We start from the raw sequence: 27,046 nt of genomic DNA, 5'->3' as shown, positions 1-27,046 counted from the left end.
ATCTCCTTCCAATGCTCTACCATTCTCAAACAAGTGTATTTCTATTTCAGAGAATTTCAACAGTTTACAGACCACAAAGTGTCCATCCACTGGTACCTAGAGTGGACACCTCTGGCTTCAGAGTTAGACTCTACCTCCTGTGAACACTGACTAACACCAATAGCCAGCAGTTGTCGGAGATTCAGTCTGATTTTTAGAAGCACACTTTTCTTTCACCCTTCCCCTTACCGCTTCCTAGAAATTGACTGTGAGGATCATTTGAGTCTCGAGTCAACTTTTTCCAAGTATTTTAGAAAGTGTAAAGTATGAATCCATTGGAGAGTAGCCATGGCCTGCTAGAGCAACTGCTAAATTACTCTGGGCTGTTTCTAAGGCGGAACCACACCTCCAAATGGAGAGCTTTTGCCATCCCTGAGAACTGCTATGCTGCTGGTTCCCATAGCAACTTCCGTGTGACCATGGCCTTCCTAGGTTACTGTAGGAGGATGGCAGCAGGACAGATGATGGAGATTTCATTAGCCTCCTCTGGGAATCACACCCGAGGCTCCTGAGTGGGTGGGGGCATGCAGTTGGCACAAGCTCACACCCCTGAGTTTGTTTCTTTACTGAGCTGGCATTCTCTGTCTATTTTCTTGGAGACTAGAGACTTGATAGAGAAATGTGTCCCAAACCCCTTGAGGACGGGGCCTCTCCCTGTGATGCCCAATCATAGTAACATCGGTTCAGTTGACAATTGAGAAAGGGCATATCTGAAGGTGGGCTGGGTTTATACTAGTCTGTGCTCTGACGTTAACTCTCCCAGGTATTGTAGCTGTCCTTATGCATCTGTCCCCATTGAAAACAACAGTTGGGCACTTGGCACATCCTGCCATTTCCGTACAACCAGCTGGGATGTTGGAGTACCAGGGAAAAGCTCTTTTTCTTGCCACTCTCAAAGCTGTCCACCCATCACCAAGCCCCATGTGGCATCGCTCTGTCAGCACCTATCCTACCTTCTGGATACTTGTACTTGTCTGTGACATCCATGCGAGAGTTGCTGCCCACTGCCTTGGTGCTGATGTATTTGCCAATGGAGTGAGTGTCCACAGAATTCTGCTTCTGGGTGTTATTTCTATTATTATAGATCCAAGTGATGCGATCTGCATTAACCTCCGCGAAGATGAAGATCATGTCAAAATTCCGGTCCACCTCACCGTCTTTGATTGCATTGACGGAAGCTGGACCGCACTGGAACACACCTGATGGCCGGGACGTAGAATTTAGATGTATGCAAACCACAGCTAAACCCATCCACTCCAGCCTGGCTAGGATCTGACTTTGGGGGCATACTGATATGACAACATAGCACTCCTCTGCCTTTACTCTAGCCAAACCTCATCTCGAACTGTGACCTATTGGTCTGGCACACAGCAGATACCCATCACCATCATTCTGTACCAAGTCCCTGGTCCAGTTCCACTTAAGACTTGCATGTCTCACCTGGGCAGAACCACTGCGGTCAGTCTGGTCTTTCTCTGAGGGGCTGCCTTTCTGCCTCTGAAATCACTCTGGTCCAGAGCTGTACTGACTTTCTATCTCTAGACTCTTTCCTGAACATCTGGTCCCTGGGATCCTTCCTCCTCAGAGTTTTTAACCCCATCCTTCACTAAAAGTAAAGGCTCAGGCCTGCGCAGAAGCAAGGCGACCCATCTGAAGGGAGCCTCGCCTGTCACAAGGCACACAGGAGGGAGCAGAAGCAGCACCCATGGCCGTGGGCCTGTCACAGAAAGAATAACAGGGCTGACTCCAGGGCTTCTGCTGGAGGCAGAGAAAGGAAGTAATTATTGGCAAGGGAGAGTATCTTTTCCCTGTTGCCTGACATATGCTAGGGCTCTTCAGTGGTAGCAACAGCCTGAGGGGCTGCAGAGGAGGGATCCATTTAAATGACACAAAATAAGGAAAAATCTTCATCCCATTGTACACCGTGGAGCTAGAGAGGGCTTTGGGCAAGCTCAGAGCAGCTCCAGTGGGGTTACCTTGGCTTCTCTCCTGGGGAGTGGCATCCAGCACCTGCCATCCATTGTATGAGGGCCCTAGGTCAGTCCGCACAAACCAGCCTTCATTCCAGACATGAAAATTCCTGCAGACAGAAGGCCACATAGCAAGTGAAGGACAGCACCATTTCTCTGACCAAATGCAGCTCTCAGATCCTCCCTGAAGGTGCTCCCTGTGCCAGAGATTCTGTTAGTCCTGGTGGGCGTCATCTCCTTGAAATCCTCCCAGGACTGTAGCCTGAGGCTCAGTGACGAAGGAAAGAGCTTGGGCTGACCAAGGAGAGTAAGGAGGCTGCTCTGAAAAGCAAGAATCAAGGGAAAGGAACCCCAAATTCGTCTATAAACTGCTCATGTCTGGTGACCCTTGAACTATACATGCATGAGACAAATCAAGTATTGTGACAAAAATGATGGAGCTGAGCTGCTCCCACTGTACGGAGGCAGTGTGCAGTCTTTGTTCATCTAGGGTTTTGCTGGCACACAGTAAGAGGATAACAGCCATTCAGCATGCCTGGGGTATAAGCCAAAGGAACTCAACACACAGGACCAGCAATTACGGTAATTCAGCCTCAAGAGAAAAGACAGTCAGGACTTGAAGTTGTCAGGCAAAGGCTTTAAAGAAGCTACTCTAACCAGAATTAATGGCATACAGGGGAATATATTCATGGAGAACAAAAAGAGAGGAACTTCTGGCAGACAAATAGAATTTTTTTTAGAAGAATCGAATGGAATGTTTTAACTGCACCCGCTCTGGTATCTGAAATTGAATAATTTAGTGGATAAGTTTATTATGAGAACAGCTATAAGAGAGGAGGAATGAGCATACTTAAGAGAGATCTGCAATCACATGAATTATGTCTGCAAATGGGAGAGAAAAAAAAGATGACGAAAAACCAATAAAGTAGAAAATGGGTACAACATATATGCTAGATAGAAACTTAACCATATTACAGTTATAAGATACTTACAGATTAGTAAGAGGGAAATAAAAAGAAGAATATGCCAATAAAGAGTGACAGCTTTCCTAAGCATGGTGGCTGAACATATGATTCTAGTTTTAACCTCACTGCTATTAAAAGACTAAAATGGGGTTGGAAAGATGGCTCAGAGGTTAAGAGCACCAATTGCTCTTCCAGAGGTCCTGAGTTCAATTCCCAGCAACTACATGGTGGCTCACAACTGTCTGTAATGGGATCTGATGCCCTCTTCTGGTATGTCTGACAGCTACAGTGTACTCATATAAATAAAAAAAATAAATCTTTAAAAAACAAAATTAAAAGTCCCTTGGATAATCCTGATTCAAAAGGGGATTTCTCATGCCTACATTAGGATTAAAAAAAAAATGGTAAAGAGAAACCATGATAGATTCTGCCTTCTAAACAGAGATTAAAGTCTAGGGGGCCTTGGTCACATTCAGTATGAAAGCAACTGCTACTGGCAGCGATGAGGATTTAAAGTGGTAAGGCCTTTGCAGAGGGCAATTTGGCAATGAGTATAAAAATCTCTAAAAATTTGCATACCCACCAAGCCAGTATTTCCACCATGAGGGATTTCTCCAGTGGAAAACCTCATGGCTATGCACAGTTGTCCCGCCTAAGGTGCTCACTCCAGCATGGTTGTGAGAGAGAATGTTGGAAGAAAAATTCCCCACTAATGGAATGACCAGATGCATTGCTGCACAGCTATAAATAGAATACCACACGACAGTAAAGTAAATAACAAGCAAAATGAAGCCAGTATTTAACACGGAGAGGTTATCTAATACAGCATAAAGTAAGAAAGCCAAATGGAAGCTGTGTGTGTCGTACACAGATGTCATCCTGGGACGCCAAAGCAGGAGACTGCGAACTCTAGGCCAGATTGTGCTACACAGTGTCACACATCTCAGAAGCAAAACAAACCCCGCAAAATACAAAAACAAAAACCCCAAATCAACAATTAGATTTTCTAAAATAAAATGAAAACAAAATTAATTACAAAATCAAGATAGAAAACAGTGTGTGTGCTTGTGTGCGTGTGTGCCTGTGTGTGTGTGTGTGTGTGTGTGTGTCTGTGTGTGTGTGGTGGGGCTCCAACTCAGAACCTTGTATCTATTAGGCAACCTCTCTACCATTGATACATAGCCTTGCCCCTGTATTAACTCCTTTAATCTTTGACTCTATAAAATGGAAATTATTAGCCATTCCGTTTTTCTTTTATGATTCATAAACTGTGACACCAAGAAAAGTGATTCTACAACTTACACTCAGGAAATTCAAGTATAAGGGAGGGAAAGGGAAACAAATGTCACAGTATTAATATAGAATACAGTAATAATTTAACTGTATAATGGATCATATTACATTTAAATAATTTCACTTTTGAAGGATATTTAGTAGCAAGGAGAGCATGTTTATAACACACACACATTCACACACACACATGGGGGGGCAGTTAAACAAATAATAAATATAAAAACATTTGAAGACTCTAAGCTCAGTCCCATACTAAAAAGCAAGCAAATCTTATAAATGGAACCATGAGATGGCTGACTTCCATCTGAGAGACATAATAGGATGCATTTATCACATGTTCTATCTTGTTCCTGAACTTTGCAAAATTATCTTAATTCTACACTCATTAAAAAGCATTAAAGAATGGATAGGAAATGATCAAATGTTAAAACGTGGGAACAGTATGGCTATAGTTGAGTTTTACTTTTCTTATAATTTGAAAATTCCTTATAACTAGAGAAAATAAGCTCTGGAAAAGACAGGCTTCCCGCCTCAGGCCTCAGAAGGACTGCGTGCTTACGAACAGTCACAGAAGCCTGCCCCCCCCCCCCCCCCAGCTCCCGGTCCACGAGTCATGATGCAAGCCTGGAGGTTTACAAACCCCCACTCTAGAGCTTGTCTTGAGCTCTGTCACTTTTGAGTTCCTTGGGTGAGGAGGTTCTGCCTAGGAAGCAAACCCCGGTTCCTTCTGCAGGTAAACTGCAAACACAGCCTCAGCTACTGTGTCACCAGGACCCTTTCCAGATCTGGGGACTGTGCTGAGCAGAACTCTGTGTCTTGCCCATCACCCAATGCTTCCGTTTTTTACTCCGGAACCACTGCTCTTTGTGTGCGGTTATAAACTACTCTATACAGTCCCTGCTTTTAACCTCTCGGCACCCAGTGTCCCAGGGCAAGTGCTGAGTCAAGCTTGCTGATTTGAACAGCTCTGGGAACAAGGCTCCTGTATCCGCCCTGGTGACCTCACTACAGTTCAAGTGGTTGAGGGTTAGCAGGGGCAGGAATTCAAAGGCAGAGCTCTGTATAAGAAGGCAGGGGATGGGTCACTGAAGAAGAATAGGGACCAACAGCTCTTCTTTGAACACTCCACTCCCTAGGTAGGGCAGGGCAGAGCAGGGTAAGGCAGGGCAGGGCAGGGCAATCCTCATCTGCCTCCTACCTTGGAGCTCTGCAAAATCTGCAGATAGTGTCCTGGGTGCAACAAGGGACAAGGAGGGGGAGGGGAGGGAGAGGGGGAGGGAGAGGAGAGTGAACAGAGAAAAGCAGTTAGAATTATCAAGAAAACTTGGGCAACTTTTCCTAATAATTTGGTCAACACTCTGAACAATCTCCAGAGCCCTCCCCTTCTCAGTGGCCCAATAAGAACCTGGGTTAAAAACAACAACAACAACAACCACCACCACCAGCACCACCCACCAACATCAAGTTCCCCCAAGTATCCTGCTCCAGAAGAAAGCAAAGGCTCTGGATAGACAAGAAAGCTTGTCTCTTTTAGGCCTGGGGAGGAGCTGTACTGGGTTGGAGGCTGCATGTGTGACTACAAGGGAGCGCGGAAGAAACTGCAGAGGATGCGTAACCCAGCCCTTCAATGTATAGGTGGGAAATTAAGTACCAAAAAACCCCACAGACAATAAAAACAACAGGAAGTAATTAAGCATCTCACAGTCAGTGTCTGTCTCCTAGCTGCTCATCTTTAGACAAGTTACAGGCCACAAGGGGCTGGCTCCAGTATTCCTTGGGGGACCAAACTCTACAATGTTCAAAATGGAATATATATATATATATATATATATATATATATATATTCCCTTTAGGTGACTTATAATGCCTAATATGGTGTAAATGTGACATACAGGTATATGATATCATTTAGGGAATACAGAGGGCTGGCTGTAACTCTTGGTGGGCATCTCTTCACTCCTCTGTGAGATGATCAGGACTCTCCCTCTCCCTCAGTTGGCCTCCAGTCCTAATGTTCTTTGTGCTAATAGAAACCTATTATGTTCTAACTGTAACTTAGTCACAAATTCACAGTGTGACGTTGGGCAAGTCAGTTTTCTTTGTGGCACCCCTGGGATATGTTTGGTCTTATCAGGAAGTGTGATTTACTGTTTAAAGTGAGTCAAAGAACTCAGCTCCTCCATCCAAGTGGTTTAGACGGCACCCAACCTAATATTCCACATCATGATGTCTTGCCAGCCTTCTTTGGAAAATACCCAGATAGGATCTGTTGGATGTCTCAGGCTTTAGTCAGGAACAATGGCAATCGCATTCTCTGGTACTTTTGAAATAAATTACTAAACTGCCAAGAAAATAAATTTAATTCAACTTCTCTGTGTCTCAGCCCCTCGCCAGTTGGGTCTGAAAATATATAAAGTAACCATACCTATCTCCTGATTTGTGAATGTAAACGTCAGCACGGAGAGTGCTGGCTGGCATCCAGCCACACACCAGCTGTTGCTAAGCACTTCCTGACCGATCCTCACCTGCAAAGTCACGTTCCCGATGAATAGCAGCAGTGTAAATCTAAAGCTTTCAACATTTATGACATGAAGGCTTAGGCCCAAGTTTTTCTGCCTAAAATCAACCCGTGCTTACTATAAAAGGTTAGTCATTCCCTCCTTGGATGTGCTTGCTGTGTGGGTCTCTGGAGGGAGCAGCTAGATCTCACACCAAATACAGGGTCTGGGAAGAAGAATACTATCTGGGAAGACGTTTGGATGATAATCAAGTCCTGGACCAACTCTAATGCTTCAGTAGAGGAGAAACTTGGGAGCAAGGTGTGTAGCTTGCACAAGTCCAGAGCAGGTGTGTAGCAGAGCTAGAAACAAGGCTCGGGACTCTGCCATGACACCATCCAGACCTGGTTCTCTGCACACAGCTGCCAGGGTATGGGGTAGGGGGTGTGGTGGATACAAGTCCCGTGGCTTTCTGAGAAGGGATCCATAAAAAGACGTAGGAGAGTGAGGGTGACAGGCCCCATAGGAAGTCTGATTCTAGATCTGGAACCTTCCCTTAAAGCCAAAGAATAGCAGTAGCTCTACTTGTCTTCAAGGTGATTGTATTTGGAATACATTACCAGGCTGCCAATAAAATGAATTCAGTTTTAAAGCCCCACATTTCTCTTTTGTTGAAGCATCTCTTGAGGGTCCCTTCCCTGGGTTTCCACAGGGCTTGACCTAAATCACTGGTCTGGACATCACTCCCAGTGCCCTGTCCCTTGTCCCCAACACTGTGTGGATGCTTTCAGGAGAGGGGTCTTAAGTCCTGTGGTCTCCTTACAGTTCCTGGTGTGATGGGTCATCACAGCCAGGCTAAAACACAAGGGGCCTTCCCACAGAGATCCACCAGGCTGCTCCCGTCCAGACATCTGTCTCCTCCTCTGGAGGAGCGGTTTCCCCCAGTGATCAGAACTGACTGACTGTGGGGAGATTTCAGACACCACAACAAAACCGTGAAGAAGAAGAAAAAAATTAATTTGTGGGAAGCTGAAAAGCAAAACTCTTGTCATTAGCACCGATGTCACTAGGGAAAAAGCTGTGTATCTGCAAGAAAAGGAAAAGTCTCCCAGGATAACTCGCTGGGAAACCTCCTGAGGCTGTGTGACTGTCCTGGAGAGGGGAGGGGACACTTTTACTAGTTCAGCTGTTGGCATGGGGTGGTTTGTCTGTATTAAAAAACTTTCCTTACTTTTTTATTTCATTTTTTTTTCCTGTGAGACTGAACACAGTTCAGAAAAGTTAGACTTTCACATTCTGGAAATAATAAGTAACCCGTTATATGAACAAGCTCAAAGTTGGACAGAAATGGTAACTGCTATAAAGTTCACCTAGCCATGTGGCTACTTGTGAGCAACTATGCATATGCGTGTCCTTCAAAACCGACTCAAGCAATGGATTACTGACTATGTGTGTGATACTTTATATAAAGAGAGCCACAGGTATCTATGCACGTATACAGAATATTCCATTGATAATAGCTGTTAATAACCTACCATATGGTATAACCTTAAATGGCTGTAATAATATGTATATACTGTAAACACATTGATATAAGTATTCATTTTAAAGCTTTACAAAATCTACTTCTAGCTGGCATCTGATATATATATATATATATATATATATATATATATATATATATATATGCATATGGTTCCATGTGACTATGGTGTATTTATGATTAGAAATATGTGATGCTTAAACACATACATTTTCTTATTTTCACCTGCAACCCAGAAGAAACACGTTTTCCTCCTGTCAACTAAGATGCATAATGAGTGTATATAAGCTATGAGAACATGCAACTGGGTCTTTTTCTTGTTTAAGAAAATAAGCTGTGCACGGTGGTGCACACCTGCAATCCTAGCTCTCAGGAGCTGTGGCGGGAACAGCTTGAGTATGAGGCTGGAGGTTATCCTTGGCTGCAGTAATTCTACATCTCAAGAAAGACCCAAACAAACAAACAAACCAACAAACAAAAAACCTAACAATAACAAACAAAGTAACCCCTTCTAAAGGAGAAAAAAACTAAGTGACGTGGGTTGCGTGAATTAAGATAAATTTGTATTCTCTGTTGGAAAAATCAGTAGCTTCTATTTTAACTTCTGAACTGGGGCCAGGGTTAATGGCTGCTGTAAACCTCCAGTGATCTCCTAGAGTTCTTAACCCGGATTTCCATTGGCATCAGACCCTCCCAAGACTTAGAGTGTAGGTCCTGCAAGGTACACGGTTAGCTCAGCAGCATTTCTACTCTGAACTAATGCCCTGGCTCGTGTGTTACTTTCCTTCCGATTCCAGCGTGGAACAGAGGTTCAGGGCAACAGGGGAGACTTCCTCATACATGGTGTGCTATGCCCAGAGAACTGGCTCATCACTTACCACACGCTATCACTGCCTTTCTCCAGGGGATTTCCCATGGCATCGTAGTACACATCCACACTGAGGTTTCGATCTGTGTCGTGAGCTGAGTTGAAGTTGGTGATCACCCGAGAGGGAATCCCCAAGCACCGCAGCACTACAAACCAAAGTCACTGTGAGGATGCTATTGATGGTACATTAGCATACTCCATTACTGCCCACTGACCCACAAAAGGCACACCACGCCCATGTCACCTGTGTTGAGGGTCCCAGCAAAGACCCAGCACTGGCCAAATTGGACTGGCCTGAAGCCCGATTTTTTCCAGTTCTTGAGGATCTCCACACTACCATTCCAGGTCCTTGGGTCCACACCACCGGCATAATTACCACTCCAGTTCCCAGAAAGAACACCGCTGTCATCGTTTGCATTAATCTGTAGAAACAGCCCCATATCCCAAATGAATTAATACCATGCCTTGCCTATAGGAGAGACGTACAGAAGTCAGAACACAAGGTGGGAGATGAGGAAGCCGTGGGGCCTTGAGTGCACCTGTCTATAATGAAAATTGTAACAAATCACTTAAAGGGAGGGGGGTTTATGAGTTTAGAGGTGTTTTGTTTAATGGGCCATGTCTGATTGCTTCTGAATGACATCAGTTCTTTACCACAGGATGACATGAAGCAGGAGACTCCACAGTTTGTCAGCAGCAAGACAGGGCTCAGAAAACCTATTTGCAGAAGGCAATGTCTGTCTGCTTGTATGTGTGTGTGCGTGTGTTTAACCTGTCTTCTAAAATTCACTTTGGAACTTTAACATATAACTTCTCAAAAAAAAAAAAAAAAGTTGGAATATGGCCCTTCCTTCCCTTCCTCCTTCCCTCCCTTCTTCCCTCTCTCCCTCCTTCCTTTCTTCCTTCCTTCAATCATTTGTTCATTTATTCATTCTATTTAAATATGATTCTAGTATAAGGAGCACAAATGGGACACAGCACTACTGACAGTCACTGGATGAGGACTGGGGGGGGGGGAGCTGAGTTCTATTTTTCCACTTCTTTTACAGGTGTGCATGAAGTACTTATAGATGGAGTGATATCAAAGGAGGCAATGTTGAGGTGCACCAAGTCATCTGTGGAGAAGGGATCGGAGAGGACATAAAACCGGCCTTCAGTAGACAGTCGTTGAAGCCGATGACAGGTACCTAAGGACTTGTATATTTCTCTCTATTTTTGTATAGGCCTGGATTTCTCCATAGTAAAAGTAGTAGAAGAGACCAGGGGCTGTATCTATCTCAGTGGAAGGGTACTTGCCTAGCACATGTGCAGCTGGATTCACTCTCCAGCAATGCTCACATTCATCTTCATACACCACCAGGTGAGAGAGGAGAAAGAGCTCATAGGTGCTCCCTGTCACCTGCCTTCTTGGGGATCTTGGGAGTCAGTTTGTTTCCCTGGCCATTGCACCTTCACATTCCAATACAGGCAAAGATTCATCAGAGGAACCCCTCCAGCCAGTTCTCAGAGACCATTAAACTCTGCTGTTTATCCCAACTGTACAGTGCGAGGCTAGTTTGGGACCTCACAGACTGGCTCCTCTACCTGTCAGATCTATCCCTTCTCGTTGGAGTGCCTATGGATGTACCAAGGCTTATGAAAGAGAACAGCACACATAGAAGGATCTCTGCCAGGATGAGCCACCAGTCTTGCCTAGCTGCCAGCCCAGAGGTGAGCTCTCTGTCACTTCCAGGGGTACCATGCAAGCTAGGGTGTCCTTGACCAGGGAAGATGTGAAACTCGCCAGCTCCAGGGGTCATGGGTGCTTGGGGTAAGGTCATTGCTGGCTGAAAGCCGAGTACTTCAAAGCTCTGCATAAACCATAATTAGCTCCTGGCCTGGCCCAGCCCGAAAGGAGGGTCTGGAGAGAACATCAGGGAGGCATGTCTGAGGAAATCGGCCCTGAGATAGCGTGGATTGGCCTCAGGCTGAGTGAGTCAGCAGCTGAAGAGCCAGCTGGCTTCAAGGCTAGACTCAACTACTCTACTTGTTGGCAGGACACTTGGCTTTTTAAGTGGCCCTGATCTCCAGTTTTACTTGACCTCTGCCTCCATCGGCCATCCTTTATCTAAGCAACTTGCTTTTAAAGGTTCAGCCCAGTGCTCCATTCTCTGTCCTGGATATCCAGGGCCTTCCTGGATCTGTAGGTCTTAAGTGTAGGTCTCTGGGCCCATCTCACTTCTTTTCTGCAAGGCTCTGTTCTAGATCCTGTTCTTTTGAGAAGCCCTGCCTAACTAATCTTAGGCATCAGCGTGCTACCCGAAGCCTGTTTAGATTTCTAACAAAGTAACTGGGCAGCCTGGGCACAGTCCAAGGTGTGCTTAAACTACAGGCCAACGACAAAAAATGATGACAAAGATTTCTATGTGATTACTTACTTCAGGAAAGTTAGGATGGAGGAGCTCACTTTGATTTTTAGCTTTCTTTGGAGACACAGGGTTCCTCTGTGAAGCTGAGACTGGCTAGGTACCCATGATCCTTTGGCCTCCTCAGGCTTCCAAGTGCCACCACAGTGACCTTAACATTTTTAAACAGGTAGATCCTTTTAGATGGAGACACTCTGTACACACTTGAGTGCAGAGCCATGGATTCCTCCAGGATTGTGGTGTGTATGTGTGTGTGTGTGTGTGTGTGTGTGTGTGTGTGTGTGTGTGTGTGTGTTGTTCTCATGTATAGGTCCATGAGAATAGAAAGAAGTCCTGACCAGATAGCTCAAGACATTATTTGACTCACAAGTACACACTATGACTAAGTCACATTAGTTCCTTGAACCTCTTTCTCTGTCTAAAAATGAATGGGGCTCTCTGCTCTCCTCCGGTCAGGAAACTTGAGGGTCCCATGCTGCTGAGGAAGCCCATATCCCAGTCTCATTGGGCACACCCCCCTCTTCCTAGGAGGTCTCATGATGGAGCAGAACGTCTCCTCTTCCCTCTCATCCTATCTCTGGAAAACACCTAAAGGGCATGCTCCCATGCCATCTAAACCAGGCCTTGCCATATGGCAGAAAGAGCTTTGAAACCAGCCATGCTTGGGGTCTGGTTCTGTTTTTGCTGCTTGGTCACTACAAATGTCAGGCGAGTTCTTTAATTTATAGGAGTTCCATGTTCTCTATTGGCAAAATGGGCAAGGTCATAGCTACCAAACATGAGCCATGCGTTCATGGGTCTGACATGCAGACACATGACAACACGCTAAGTATTTGCTATCGTTTTCTGCAACTTACCATTGCACTCAGCACCCGGCAAACATATTTGGGGTCATTTCTGCGGGCCACATCGGTCACAGGGTCACGACGGAAATTCAGACTCCTATCCAAAATGGAGAGGCTGATGTTCAGAATGTCTTCTTCAAACTGTTTATAATGGGACCACAGGTTAAAATGAAAGAAACGACCCAGTTTGTTGGCTAACTACTAGAACAAGGAGCACAATGGTGAGGACCACAGGACCTATCCAAGCCCTGTCACTCTGTGACCTTCACAGCTAAGAGGTATTGAAGAACAGTCACCAGAACTAGCCTTGACCAGCAAGCTCACCAGATCTCTCACTCCACATGAGCCTTAACTCACTCCACTAACATGAACAGGGGAAGGCACAGCGCAGTCCACTCTCAGCTTGCTGTGGACTCAGGAACAAGTCAGTCTTTCTAGCCTTAGTTTCTCTATGTGTTTAACAACAGATCAGGCCAAACTCATCTCAAAGCTCCTTTGTGCCTCTGACTGTGATCTTGAGTATGCCATTTAGATTCCTGGAGAACTAGGTATAAAGATAAAGTATGTGGCAGAAGACATAACTAAAGATAGTTTTACAAAATAAGACCCATGTGAATTGTTTCACATGTTAGCTCTTCCTGCCCTGCGTCTTTGCGGTTGTTTCTCTTTCTTCCTAGAATGTTCTTCTTCAAGCTAGCTAGCCAGCAGCCTCCCTTCCCTCCCCAGGCTCACAAGCTCCTTCATAAGAAAGGCTTTCCCAAACTATCCCACCCCAAGTCGCCCTGCTCCCACTCTAGTGTGTATTATGAACTTTCATCTTCGCCATTTTCTCCCTTTTAATTAAGTCAATACATAAACTCAACTTAGAAACTTGATGCAGTTAGCTACATAATGGAACCTCAAATGGATATGCATGCACCTGCCCACCCACTGCTGGGAATGCAGGCATCCTGGCTGCCCAAGGTACTTCATTCTAATGTCTTTACCTATGGCCTGGAAAATGAAAGGCAAAAAGGCTCTCCTAAACATCTTCTAAGCTGAGTAAACCAGGGAACTCTTTGGGCTAAGAGGGTAATGCAAAAACAAAGGCTATGGGTTTGAAAGGCCAAGCATAGTCAATAATGGAGCTTCACCACAATTTTGTGTGGAATAAAAACCAGAAGCTACATTGTTGTCCTGAGATTCTTTGCTGGGTCTTGTAATTATTTGTGTGTTATGGCATCAGAAATATTTCACTTCATCAATCCAGTAATGTGTCCATCGTGCCAACTAGCTTGTGACTCATTTGGAACAGATTTATTCATCTGTATCCCTAGTGTTCAGCTTAGGGTCTAGAACAGAGTAGATGATCAACTGATGTTCCAAATGAATGAACAGATAGAAGGGCAGGAAAATGGGACAATCTGCCCCAAGCATCTTGTGTATTAGGGAGACAACCCAAGTCTTCTTATGGTCCATTTACCTGTCCAAAGTTCCAGCCAACCATGCCAATTCGATTTGTGCTACCCACATAGATGATGCCAGAATCTTCTTCAACATACTCTTGTCTTTCGGCATGGTTACTCATAAAGACATCATCCCCTGTTTCACACACACACACACACACACACACACACACACACACACACACACACACACAGAAAGAGAGAGGGGGAGACAAACAGATGCCATCATGAACCAATGAAATCAGTCCTCCCACTCTTGAAGACTAGTGTTGGGGTTAGAGCGAGAGTCATTTTGGGCCCATCCCATTCCCCAATCTCTACTGAAGACTGATGTCTTGGACTATGATACCTCCAGCTCTCCCTGAGATACTCAGTCTAGAGAGAGAAGCTAAGCTGACCTAAGAGTCTAAAAACTGGACCTAAGGATAAGATATTTGCTCCTTCAGATAGAAGGGTACTGCCACATTGTAGACTTTTACTCTTCTATTATCTCTTATAATTTATCATGCTGTGCAGAGTATAAACACTCACACAAACCCCCATGGGAGCTCCAGAAGGGACAGCACAATGTACACTTAATGGGAAGGTCTGAGGATGGAGGTGATCGTGTAACTGTCTAGAGTCACACAGCCGGGTAAGTGCAGACCTCCTGACTAGTAGCTTTTCTGTTCCTTCCATGGCCCACAGGCTTTCTCCAACCAGATCTAAGCCCTAAGGGGCACAGGTTAGCCATCTCTCTTTTCCGCACTCATTGTTTCTATCAGGGATGTGTGGGAAATGCCGTGCCTAGAGACCTACCTTGCAACCATGGGTTGAAGAGCATTATGAACGTGCCGAGTTTCACAGAGGAGGCCCCGCCCCTGGAGGAGATCTCAACATTCAGTGTGTACAATCCAATGGGAGCACTGACAGGACTGGCAATAGTAATGACCAGATTATTGCCACTGTTGGCTTTGAGCGCTGCATTCCAGCCACCCGTGCTTCTCCCGGAGACAGAAAATACAGCCTTTGTCCTGGCTGACTCAGAGGGTTGGGGACCTGTCAGAGAAACAGAAAATGAAGGAAACAAAGGGGGCTGGGCAGGACCTAAAAGAAATCAGGCTCTGAAGTCACCGTGAGTCCCCCTAGGTCCATGGTTCTCAACCTGTGGGTCCCATGTCACCTAAGACCATCAGAAAACACAGATATTTATATTACGATTCCTAACAGTAGCAAAGTTGCAGTTATGAAGTAGCAACGATATAATCTTATGGTTGGGGGTCACCACAACATGAGAAACTGTAGTAAGGGGTCGAAGCATTAGGAAGGCTGAGAGCCACTGATCTGGGCCTTCAACCAGGAAAGCATGTCATCATTGTGCTTGAGGTAACTGGAGGGAACATACAAGTCACAGCCTTCTAGATCTGAAGACCATAGGTCTCATGCTCCCATAGTTGCCCCGAGTCAAGACATAGCCCAAAGTCCAGAGAGCCCTCAGGGGTAACTCAGCGGGCATGTGTGGAGGGGGCATGGTAAGTACCCGTGGAAACGATGAAATTCAGATCTTCTCCAGACTCAAGGCTTCGGTTGCAGACTAATATTATCTCCCAGGGCTGTCCTCTCCGCACAATGGAATCCTGGCTGGAGAACTTGTCTGTGTGATGCGCCCTTCGATTCACAGGCATCTGCCAGTTGACATTTTGGATCTGTAAAGCTGTGAGACAGAAAGTAGAATCTGAAGTCTTGAGGGAGAGGGAAGAAGTGCACAGCGTACCAAAAAGGCATCCATGCATGAGGAGGCGGCGGTGAGCTGACCATGTAAAGTCACAGTAAGACATAAAAGCTTTGATTCTGCATAGCAGAATGGTCACCACTTGTCCCCATTCACCCTTTTTGTATTCAAATACTCTAACTTATATGACCCAAGATCACATAAACATCCTGCCTTTCAGATGGCCAAGCCACTCCACGCACTATCCCCTCTGCTCAGACTATCTCCATCACTAGTCCTTGAGGAGTAGGCTGAACACTCAGGGAAATATCACTCTACCAGCTAGAAGAACCATGTCATGAGAGACTGGGAAGACGGTTTGGTAGATGAAGTATGTGTTGTGAAACCCTGAGGACCTCGGTACAGATCTGTAGCCCTTGCATAAGCAGCTGGGTGTGTTGGTGCTCAGCTTGTAGCTCCGGTACTAGGGATGGAAACAGTCAGGTCCCCAGGGCTTGCTGACATGACAATCTAGATGAAACAGCTTGCTCTGTGTTCCAGGAAAGTCCTTCCCTGGGAAATATGGTGAGGAAACATTGAGGAAGGTAACCCAACATCTACAGACAGTGTGTTCCTGAGCATACCGCAGTGTGCTCCTGGACATGCACAGGTTAAACAAACAAAAGGAAAGGAAAGAGAACTGGGTGTCATCAGAACCCCGACACAACTGAGGGGAGGTGATCTCTCTGACTCCAAATGCATCTTTCCACTCTCAAACTGATGTCTACACGTTTTACTCCTATATTTACTAAATCCTTGGTGTTGGCCTTGGATACCAGAGAGATCAGTCGCAGCTTTAAGGAGCATTGATAATCCTGGGGGTTGGGGACTATTAGCAGAAGCAACTTGCAAGTGCTCCCTATGACAAATGTCTCAGAAGCCACTCTCCTCCACTTCTCAGATGACCATGGAGGCAGTGGAGCGAAACTACATTAGGTTTATGGGAGATGACATAATTTATGAGACATTTAGCTCAAACTAACCTGTTGAGAAATTGTATTCTTTTGAGTTATAGCTGGGATGTTACATCACTCACTCCCCTGCAAAACAAACTGCTCTCTGTTTTCACAATGAAGTACACCTTGATGAGTATATGATGGCACATCCCACTGCCAGAAATCATTCCCATTTGTGTGTGTTGACAGATTGTCCACGAGGATACATCTTGATCTTTATATTCTGAAGCCTAGCACTCCACTTAACTGACTAGGCACAGAAGTGAATGAAGTAATATGTAAATGAACAAAGAAAACCTGACATCAAAAAGTAACTGTCTTGGGGCCTGGAGAGATGGTTCAGTGGTTAAGAGCATCGGCTGTTCTTCCAGAGGACCCTTGTTAGAGTCCCAAAGCTCAGGTGAGGGTAAGAACTGTCTGTAACTCCAGTTCCAGGGAGCCCTAAGGCCTTCTCTGACTTTGGCAGGCACCAAGCACAGGTGATGCATAGACACATATGCAGGCAAAACAGCCGCAGACCCCCAAAATGAAGATAAATAAATAAATAAATAAATAACCAAATCTGTTCTAAATACAACTCAAAATGTAGCACACAGAACGGGGTGAATGTGGGGTATTCAAAGTGGTGTGTGTGTGTGTGTGTGTGTGTGTGTGTGTGTGTGTGAGAGAGAGAGAGAGAGAGAGAGAGAGAGAGAGAGAGAGAGAGAGAGAGAGAAGAGAAGAGAAGAGAAGAGAAGAGAATGAGACCTATTATTTATAAAGCACTGTCAGACATGTTGGGAGTAGAAACATGTGAAATGTACGTTGAGCATTCAAAGGTCTTTCTCAGTCGGTAAGACAAGAAAAAGCCATAGGAAGGATGAGATGGGAAGAATCCAGTTTCTTTCAACTAAAGGTACACAGAAAGTATAGGTAAGAGAGAAGGGTTTTGTTTTGTTTTGTTTTGTTTTGTTTTGTTTTGTTTTGTTTTTTGTTTTTGTAGACACCAGAAAAGGCTTTACTGAAAATACTTGACTTTAAAAGAAAACATAAACTGGCAGAAAGCTATATATGAAGGTTTATGGTGTTCAGCATACCTAATCACTGGGGAAATGCAAATCAAAACCACGAGATACCATCTTGCTCTGGTAAGAATCACTACTTCCCGAAATACAACAGATAAGAAATAATATCAGCTGAATGAAGAGCAGCCCTCTGAACTGTTGGTAAAGATGGAAATTATTACAGTACAGCTATTGTGGGAAACAGTATAGCAGCCCTTCAAGACAATTAAAAATTGAACTGCCTTATAGTTGAACAATCCCATCATCAGTATGTATTAAAGGAAACACCATCAGTAAAACAAATATCTCTGCTTCTGTGTTTATTTTAGCGTTGGTGTGTGGGGGTGGGGTGGGGGGGATAGGACCTTGCTCTTTAGTTCAGGCTGGCTTGCTATATATCCCTGGCTAACCTCAAACTCATGATCTTCTTCTCTCAGCTTTCTAGGGGCCGAGGTTACAGGCATGTAACCACCATGCCTAGCTTATTTTAGCATTGCTTACAAGAAATAAAAACAACCTAAATACAAACCAGTTCATGAATGGATAAGGAAACTGTGGTATCTCTACATACAATGAAGTGTTACTCAGATATTAAACAAAATGAAATCTCATTCTTTGGGACAAGTGTGGCTAGAACCAGAGGACATGCGTTAAGTAGCATAAGCATGGCACAGGGTGTAACATGGCCTCACTCATTTGTGGAACATGAAAAGGTTGATTTCATAGATGTGGAGGGGCAGAATGGTGCTTAGCAGAGTCTGGAGACTATGAAGGGACAGATAGCTGGGGAAACGTTGTCTGGGGGTTCAAGTAACAATTAGGAGTAAGGAGTTCTTAGATTGTTAGAGAAATGAAAAGTATTTGTGGAGATGGAAATGATATACCTGAATTTAACATCATACGGTGTACACGCGTAAGCCATCACACCATGCCTGTAAGTGTGTGCGATTTACAGAGACCTTGACAGGGAGGATTTTGTTGGATGCCAAGGGACATGCTGCATCCCAGACAAAAAGGCTCTAGGCTCTGGAAAGTGAGGCATATTGTGTGTCAAGAGCAGAGGTCCTGTCCTGAAGGGAGGAGAGCAGGTGAGAATTGGGGGTGCGGGAGGGTCTGGAACAGGGGCTTCTACCAGAGCAGCTTCACATAGAAGCTCTCTGTCTCTGGGATGCTGAGCCAAACACTGCTTTTGGAGAAAAGGGTTTTACAATGTGATCTTGCCACTGGATCAGGGTACTATTCATTCATTCATTCATTCATTCATTCATTCATCCATCCATTCATCCAACAAATATTTATAGACAATAAGTTAAAGCATTTTACACAAATTCAGGGACATTTCTGTGTCAGATGGAGACAGCTCAGACATAGGTCATTGTCTGTCAGATGCTGAGATGTAAAGAGATTTATACATCCAGGGACTAGGTACTAGGTCTGTCTGGGGCAAGGTGGATCTCTGAGTTCAAGGTCAGCCTGGTCCACAGGTTACAGAACAGCAGAGAAACCCTGCCTGAAAAAATAAACCAAAAAACCCCAAAACCAAAACCAAAACCAAGACAAGAACAAAAACAAAAGAGAGAGAGAGAGAGAGAGAGAGAGAGAGAGAGAGAGAGAGAGAGAGAGAGAGGTGTTTCCCAGATGGCTCTCTGCTGTGGGGAGAGCCACATGAACATTGGCATCTGTTCCCGTACACACAGGTTTACCCTATCTTGGCTCTCCTAACGTTTATGTGCTTTGCTGTAGCTGTGCCTTCCTCATTCGTTCCAGAGACCAGTGACTGTGCTTGGAAGGAAGGATGGAGATGAGGCTGAACTTCAGGGTGCTGAAGCTGTAAGGAGCTGATCCTTCCTACCGAGATGGCAACAGACAGGTCAATGGCAGTGTGACTGTGGTGGTGACATCACTGCACTAGCTGAAGTTTGCTGGACTTTGATGTGCTAACAATCGGCCAAGTCGTTACATGCCTTAACCCATTAATGCTGTGAGTTACTCCCAGAGTTTTACAGATGAAAGAGCCAAGATGTGGGGAAGCCTTGGTCATAGTTACTCCTTCCTGAGTGGGGTACGGTCATGAGAGACCTGAGGGGTGTTGTGAGATCAGGAAGGCTTCCCTGAGCTGATGGAAGAAGGAAAGGTAGACTCATACGTGTCACCAGCATGCAGTGTGTCAACTGTTGATCACACAGAGAACCCATTATGTATTTATACCATGGATGAACTCCGACAACTGCAAACAAGTTCAGGGGACAGCACATCACCTCGGTACCTAGAAATCAGCAGAGCATGGACTCCGCTGTGTGACACAAACAGACATGCATTTGGTCTCCACCTTTTCCTGGCGAAGTCTTCTAAAACATTTGGAATCTTGGAAAGGGTCAGTGTCTTTTTAAAACTAAGATAACTGGTGCCTGGGAGCTCAAGCCTCAAGATAGTGGCTAGTTACCTAGGAAACCAGCCATGTCCTCAGAGGGTTAGAGACTTCAGTTACCATGACCCTGTTCTTCAGGGAAAGGAAATTGATATAATCACTAACGACTATGGTCATTATTAATCATTAATTAACTCTGCAATCAATCAAGAATATCTATGTAATGAAGCCTTCCTAAAACCAAAACATAATTTGGGTCAGCAGACTTTTCCTTCACCATCCGTAGGATTAACACAGACCTGTGAAACTGAGCCCTTATTCCATAAAGTTCCAAACGGTGTCAGGATTGAGTTCAGCCATAGGGCACCTAGTTAATGCACCAAGAGGTCTGGCTGGTGTGGAAATTTCATCCATTTGTTAGCTAGGAGTACTTTAAGCAGTCTAGAAGCAAACTGTTTCCTTTCCACCAGATCTTACTGACTGTACTCTGTCACTGTCCCCAGTTCTTCTCTTGGGAATAGGTCCCATGGAAGACTCAGACCCCAGCTGCTGCTGTAAGTGGTAAGAGGTCCTCAGGATGTGCTGTCTACCCACTGACATTGTAACCTAAAAAAAATAGGGGCAGTGAGAATCTAGGGGGACAAAACGTGTTCTCAGAGGACAATCTTTGGGGAAAGTGAGTGAACAGAATCGATCTGGCTTGTTGTCCCTGGGAGAGCTGCACAAGAAGGCCTGCTGGCTGCCTATCTCAGACCTTGTCCCACCCATGAACCTCTGAATCAGGAACTCATGTTTGTGGGTACCAGGGGCCTTTGGCCACACCCAACTCATTGCTCTTAACAGAGCACTTTGTCTGCTTTGCCAGAAGAGGAAGAAGGAAAAGGGGAGACGGTGTCAGCCATCTTGGGGTCTCCTCAAGTCGAAAGCTCATGAGTATGTTTAGTCTTGGCGTGTTTTCTATGCCCATTTAGGTGAAAAGAAGAGATGAAGGGAGAGTCTCATTGGCCTGTGTCCAGCCATCAAGTCACACCCTTAAATATTGTCAGCAGGAAAAAGAAAGGGGAGGGGCATAGCTCCGTTTAGGGCGCGAGACTGGCACGATAAAGGCCCTGGTTTGAGTTCAAACACTGGGGGGTGGGGGGTGGGGAAGAACTCTGAGAAACAACTCATTAGCTTTCTAAGCTGCTCCCTGCATAAAGATGGGGAAGTCTGGAGAGAGCAGCAGCTTGCAAGCACCTGTCCCTGGTGTCCCACTGCAGACAACCTCCCAGTTCCACACTAGGCTGAGTTACTGTTTTGTATCAGTTCAGGATGAAGACATGGCTCAGCAAATATCAGTATCACTAGCATTCTTGATGGAGAAAGACTGCTAAATTCTATCCCAAAGTTCACTTGTTCCCCCTTTCCTAAAAAATAATAAATAAATAAAACCATTTTAATAGGCTGTGTATCTCACAGGTTCCCTCCCATCAGGGGATGTACATGGACCATGTCTGGCCAGTGGCTTGTAGGCCAGAACTTCCAATGAGTCCTTCTAAAATTGCTGTGATATGTATATAGGATAAAAATGAGCACCTTAAGCATGTTAAGGAACACTTCAGTAGGTGTTAGTATATTTGTATGTTGTGTGAACTCTGTCTAGTTTCCAGAAGAGGCCTGATGCCCACCATGGTCACTCCTCCCTCATGTCTCCCGACCTCTGGTCTGTTTCCTGCCTCCAGGGTTTTGTCTGTTCTGGATAATCTGATATAAATGGAAGCACACAGTATGTGGCAGTCTTGAGGTCGGCCTCATTCCCCTTGTTACAATGTTTCAAGGCTCGGTCATGCTGAAGGATGTTTGCATAGCTGATTCTCCTATGGCTGAACCATATTCAATTACATGAGTACACTCTACATTTTGTTTATCTTTTACTCAGCTGATGGACAGTTGTTTCTACATTTTGGCTGTTGTGAAAAGGGCTTTTATGAAGCAAGTATTTCTTCATAAAAAGGTTCTGTATTCAGTTCTTTTGAAGAAGATCTTTGGTCCTAAGATAGTCTCACTATGTAGCCCAGGAGTGCCTTGCGTGTCTGGCCATATTCTATGTCCATATACTTCGAACACGTCCAAGCTTGCCGGAACTTTTGATCCTCCTGCCTCAGCCTCCCAGGGCTTAGATGACATCACCTCATCATTACCATCAAACCCAGCCAAGAGACCTTTTTGACAGTGGCTGGCAAATGTGCCTGGCCTATTTTCCTCCCCTTTCTCCCATCCTGCTGTCTGGGGTGTAACGTGATGTGGATGGGGCTTGCAATATCCACCTCAGATGACTCAGGGCCATGCATGAGGGAGAGTAAGCTGTGAGCTGGTCAGAGCCTGCATTCCGAGAACCGTGTAGTTCCCTTCCCTTCCCCGATCTACCTACATTCAGATCTCTTGTGCAAGGAGGAAATGAGCATCTGTGTCGCTTGTTTTTTTGTCGCTGCTTTTTGGGGGCTCACTATCATTTACAAGTAACTGCAATCCTATGACCCTGTGAGTATAGCTCTCTGGGGCTTATGTCTGGCAGGTCAGCGTAAGAAGATGCCAGACTGTGACAGGAGATTACCATCAGCTAAACAGGCCCTTATCAGCCCAGCTCTATAAAGAAATTGCTGGCAGCAGACGTCTGAGGATGCCCTGGTCCTCAGTGTTGGGCTGAGAAAGCAGCTGACGGGACACCATCATGGCAGGTCTGAAGCTTGGGGAGCTGGTCTCCTACACACACTCAGGTGGACTTTACTCCTTATTGTGTCTCCTTTAGACAAAGATGCATTCTTATAGTACAGATTTCCAGAGGTAATTAATGCTAATTGAAATTATACTCTACCTAATCTTTTATGTGTATGAGGGATTTGCTTACATGTATGTCAGTGTACCACATGCATGCCTGGTGCTCTCAGAGGCCAGAAGAGGTCATCAGATCCCCTGGAACTGAAGTTATGGATGGCTGGGACACCATGTGAATGTTTGGAACTGAATCTGGGTCCTCTGAAAGAACAAGGTGCTCTAAATGACTGAGCCAGCTCTGTAGTCCCAACTAATGGAAATTCTAAAAGTCATGTTTAGCTGAGTGGATTTCAGGATAGAGGCCACACTAAGAAACATATTTCGGTGTTCTCTAACATTGATTTGTAACTGAATACGATAATGTACATATTCTTGACATTTTCTCTATTACATCACCTTACAAAATAAACTGGTTGCAGTCTGCTAAAGTGATGTCACAATCTGAAATAGATTGCAGTGAGTGTCTTGAAAAATGGGGATATAATTCAATATAATTCTCATATTCCACTTCAGAAGGTCAGATTCCCCCCTCCCCCACCACAAAATAGCAGAAGTGACCTACTGAAAGCCCAGAGTCGTCTAGAAGCAGAGCTAGGCCTGGAAGCCAGGTCTCCAATCCAGGCCACAGACACAGGAGTCATTCTTCAGGTCATTCCCTCAGGCTCCAGGTCATGGCCACCCACTCCCTGGCTCTTGGGACTTGCTCTCCTTTCTCTTTCCAGCTGGCGTCAGTTGCTTTTCGCGTCTCTCCACAGTCAGACACCTCTAAGCCTGGTGCAGCGCACACTGCAGCATTTCCTGACACTCAAGGCCAGGATCTGGCAGCAGGCAGGGGAAGGGTCTGGCAAAATTCCTGGGATGAAACCCTGGCCAGGCAGAAAGGCCTTGGGTAAGGACCTCAGTGTGAATTGTGGGTGTCTCAACAGTACAAAGGGAGTAGCGAGACCTCAACGTCTGCCTCTTCTAAGGTCAACTCTGGGTGGGGAAGGCTGTAGCTCCTTCTATGCCAGGCATGGAGCACTGCACCTACATCTTTTAACACCCAGAAAAGCCTACAGCGTTACGCCAATTTACAGATGGGGGGAGGGGTTGTTAAGTTCAGCCAGGTGAACTCATTTTTCCAATATCCTAAGCTCAGACAGAACCTAGACCAAAGGCCAAGCTGGAATCCAATTTTCCTTGACAAAAATCTGACTCCAAGCTTCTAGCTGTAGCCAACTACCATGGTGGTTGTGGAAGCCACTAACCACAGCCTTCTCCATGCCCCGACATCACGCTGACGGATAAGAAGTGAAGGACTTCCCATGCTTCCTCACAAAGGAGAGAGCTTGTCATCTCTCCTGGCATGGGGGCATCAAGCCTTGACACACAGGGAAGTCATCAGGAGAGGGATGTCTTGATCCAAGAGTTTCCCAAACCAATCAAAACAGGAGCTCCAGATTTAGGACCATCTTTGGTATTTAAAAGAGTCTTTTCTGCTTATTCTAAATATGTGGCTGGGACAAAGAATAGTTACCTTAGTCCTATGCATCATTTCATACCTATGAAAGTTCCTTCACACTAATGGGCTGTGTAGCTGCTCCATGGGGGCTTGGGGAGGGGGAAGGGGAAGAGCTACCATCATCTCCCGAGTGAGGGAGGCTCAGCAAGGGGATGCAGTCTCCTTTGGAAGCCCACCTCTCAGCCCAAGAGACCCAGCCTTGTTTCCTTTCCTCTCAAGTGATCCAGAGAGAATTTCCAAACTCCAGCACACACCCCAACCTGGCATGTGGGCCCTGGGGAAGAAGAATGGCCGCAGCACCGTGTGCACACCACGGCCCTGCAAGGTAGAGGCGACTTAGGAAAACCATTAGAGGTGAACAAGAAGATTTTGTAGACCCAACGCTACCTAGGAATGTGTGAAAGGAAGGTGAGGAGGATGCTGGAGTGACTTGTGCTAGGGAGAAACCTACTGAAGAGGTCCTCTGAAAGTCACCAGGGAGTAGAAAATGGGTTTTATCCCATGATGGTTTCTCCTTTTTAAAACATAGACTATCTTTTTTTTTTTTTTTAAACTACTCTCTGATGATTCTATATGGAAACAATGCCTTGGTTAGATGCAAACCCGGCTTCCTTCCTCTGCTCTCCCTTGGCACCCCCAACAGGGATCCCTCTCTCATCTGGTTTTCTTAAGATCCCAAGGCAAGGAGGAAACAGGCTTGATTAAAAAAAAAAAAAAATTCCCAAGTGCTACTAAGTCATGCTCATGGACACTCCTAGGTGAGTACAATCCACTTTAGAGCTGAGGAAACAGACTCACAGCGCAGAGTCCCTCTAAGATCACCAGGGACAGGGCTGGGAGCTAATTACTTCAACAGCTCTACTCCTGGATGTAATCCTAAATGACAGTTACAGTTTGAGCAGCCCAAAGGCCCAGTGGGCTCTGCCTCTGATGAGCAGGTAGCAGATGCTGAGAGAAGCGACAGGCCATTGAGCCAGGACAGTGTGTGTGTGTGTGTGTGTGTGTGTGTGTGTGTGTGTGTGTGTGTGTGTGTGTGTGTGTGTGTGTGTGTGGTGTAATCTGGTCTTCAATGCAAACAATGGATGGGCTGGAGTCGCAAGATATGGAATCCAGAGAGATGATCTGCTTTTCATAGAGCACCTAAGAAACTAAGGGGCCTTAGCAGGTTGTCGGTGCATACAAAGAAGTCAGAAACCCAGGAGGAATTCCCAACTCTTCTCTGCAAGAAAGCAGCTGAAGTCCTAGCTTAAGAAAAAGGTCTGGTGGCTCACCTGCTGGGAATCATGTTTGAGCTCAGATGTGGACACAGAGCCTAGCGGCAAGGCACCTTGGAGCTGGGGATTTGGTCCATTTTTGCTACCCACTTACCGTTTGACTTTCCTAGGGCTCTCTCCATATCCAGGCCCCAGCCTCTCCCTGGCAGAAGATAGTTGTACTAGATGACAACTGCCAATGTCCCTTTTGGTGACATTATAAGCCTCCAGAACTCCTTTTGTTAGCATCTCAGCCATGCCTGTATTCAGGGAATGGATGGTAAAAACATCCCCTGCCCAGTCCTCATCTGGAGATTTTTCTCAAGTGGCCCATATCCACCTTCCGCATCTGGATTAGTTCTCTTGCTCCTAACCACCATTCACCACTCTTTACAGGTTTGACTCACGCCTTGTTTGGGTTTGGCATTGCTGCCATCAAGGTCCAAGGCCGATCACCATGACAGGCAGTAATTAGCAGAGCCTAAATCCTCGACAGTAACCACGGAGTCAAAAAACCTGCACTTCTTGTTCCTTTCCAGTCGCCTTCCCTGGTACTGTTCATAGGGACAGTCGGGATCTTGTGACATGCTTGCCACATCTACTGCTGGGTTTCCGTACAGCAAGTTAAGTCAGGGAGCCTGCCAGGGTTAGAGGATCTGTAATTTACTTAGGAGCATTCCAGTTGATGGTTTCTCAACACTCAGCTTCCACGTGTGTGTCTCTCTCTTTCCCGCCCTGTGAAAGTTGCTTTCTTTTGTTCCTGCTACTGACAGCTAGGAAAAGTGTACTGAGAAACCCACTTGACTTTATAGGTAGCAATGGATAAGCAGTACCAATAAGACAACGCTTGTCCTCAAAGGGAATGTGACCCCCGGCTGTGTTGAACATCCTGCCTATCACACCATCCATCCCAGTCATGTTCCATCACTGAAATATGCCAGCGGAATCCAGCAGGTATTCTAGAACACAGACACCCCAAAAACAGAGTCCCCAAGACAGCCGGCTGTCCCAGCTGGCTGCTCTGCCAGCCCCAGAGGGCAGTATGGGTTCCCACAAGGACCTGCTGGAGATACACCACACACTCACCACTCATGGTCGGCTTCTTCTGCCTTTCCTGGGGCTCCTCTGGGAATGACAGAGATGGTGTGGGGAGACCGGCGCCAAGGATTGCCTTACCATTTATAGAAGCCTCTCCTACACACCCCAATTAGAATTCTAATGAGGTGGGCGAGGCACCAGGTCATTCCTGTAGTGCCTGTAAACGTTTCACTTACAACACACCCGTCACCCAATGGGAGGTCATCCTGCTTATGCAAGACGGGCTTGGAAAGAAGAAAGGAGATGAAAGAAAGTCGAATGGTTTGTTCTTAGGATTTCTTGTTTTATTTACAAAGGTAAGGGACCCCCAGCATTTGGGAAACTTGTCCCAAGCTCATGTCAGGAAGGCTTTTGTGACAAGGAGATGTCTAGAACTTAGCAACGTCCTTTCT

The 27,046-nt window shown here is 45.6% G+C and overlaps 1 protein-coding gene across 1 annotated transcript in view; it reads right to left on the bottom strand.

Moving 5' to 3' along the window:
- Window positions 1-26,706, bottom strand: part of Tgm3 (transglutaminase 3) — a 37,228-nt gene extending 10,522 nt beyond the window's left edge. Inside the window, exons 1-9 of the mRNA XM_021194488.1 lie at window positions 26,643-26,706; window positions 15,391-15,564; window positions 14,670-14,909; window positions 13,889-14,007; window positions 12,439-12,567; window positions 9,421-9,598; window positions 9,187-9,322; window positions 2,016-2,119; window positions 993-1,238 (exon numbers count right to left, since the gene is read on the bottom strand). Of these exons, the coding sequence (XP_021050147.1) occupies window positions 993-1,238; window positions 2,016-2,119; window positions 9,187-9,322; window positions 9,421-9,598; window positions 12,439-12,567; window positions 13,889-14,007; window positions 14,670-14,909; window positions 15,391-15,564; window positions 26,643-26,649 (1,333 nt within the window). The 5' untranslated portion in view covers window positions 26,650-26,706. The remainder of the gene's footprint in view (window positions 1-992; window positions 1,239-2,015; window positions 2,120-9,186; window positions 9,323-9,420; window positions 9,599-12,438; window positions 12,568-13,888; window positions 14,008-14,669; window positions 14,910-15,390; window positions 15,565-26,642) is intronic.
- Window positions 26,707-27,046: the final 340 nt, after the last annotated feature.

Source organism: Mus pahari, chromosome 3 (assembly GCF_900095145.1).
Source record: "Mus pahari chromosome 3, PAHARI_EIJ_v1.1, whole genome shotgun sequence".
Lineage (NCBI taxonomy): Eukaryota > Metazoa > Chordata > Mammalia > Rodentia > Muridae > Mus > Mus pahari.
Note: the sequence above shows the minus strand (reverse complement) of the source record. Positions and strands in the feature narration are given on the sequence as shown.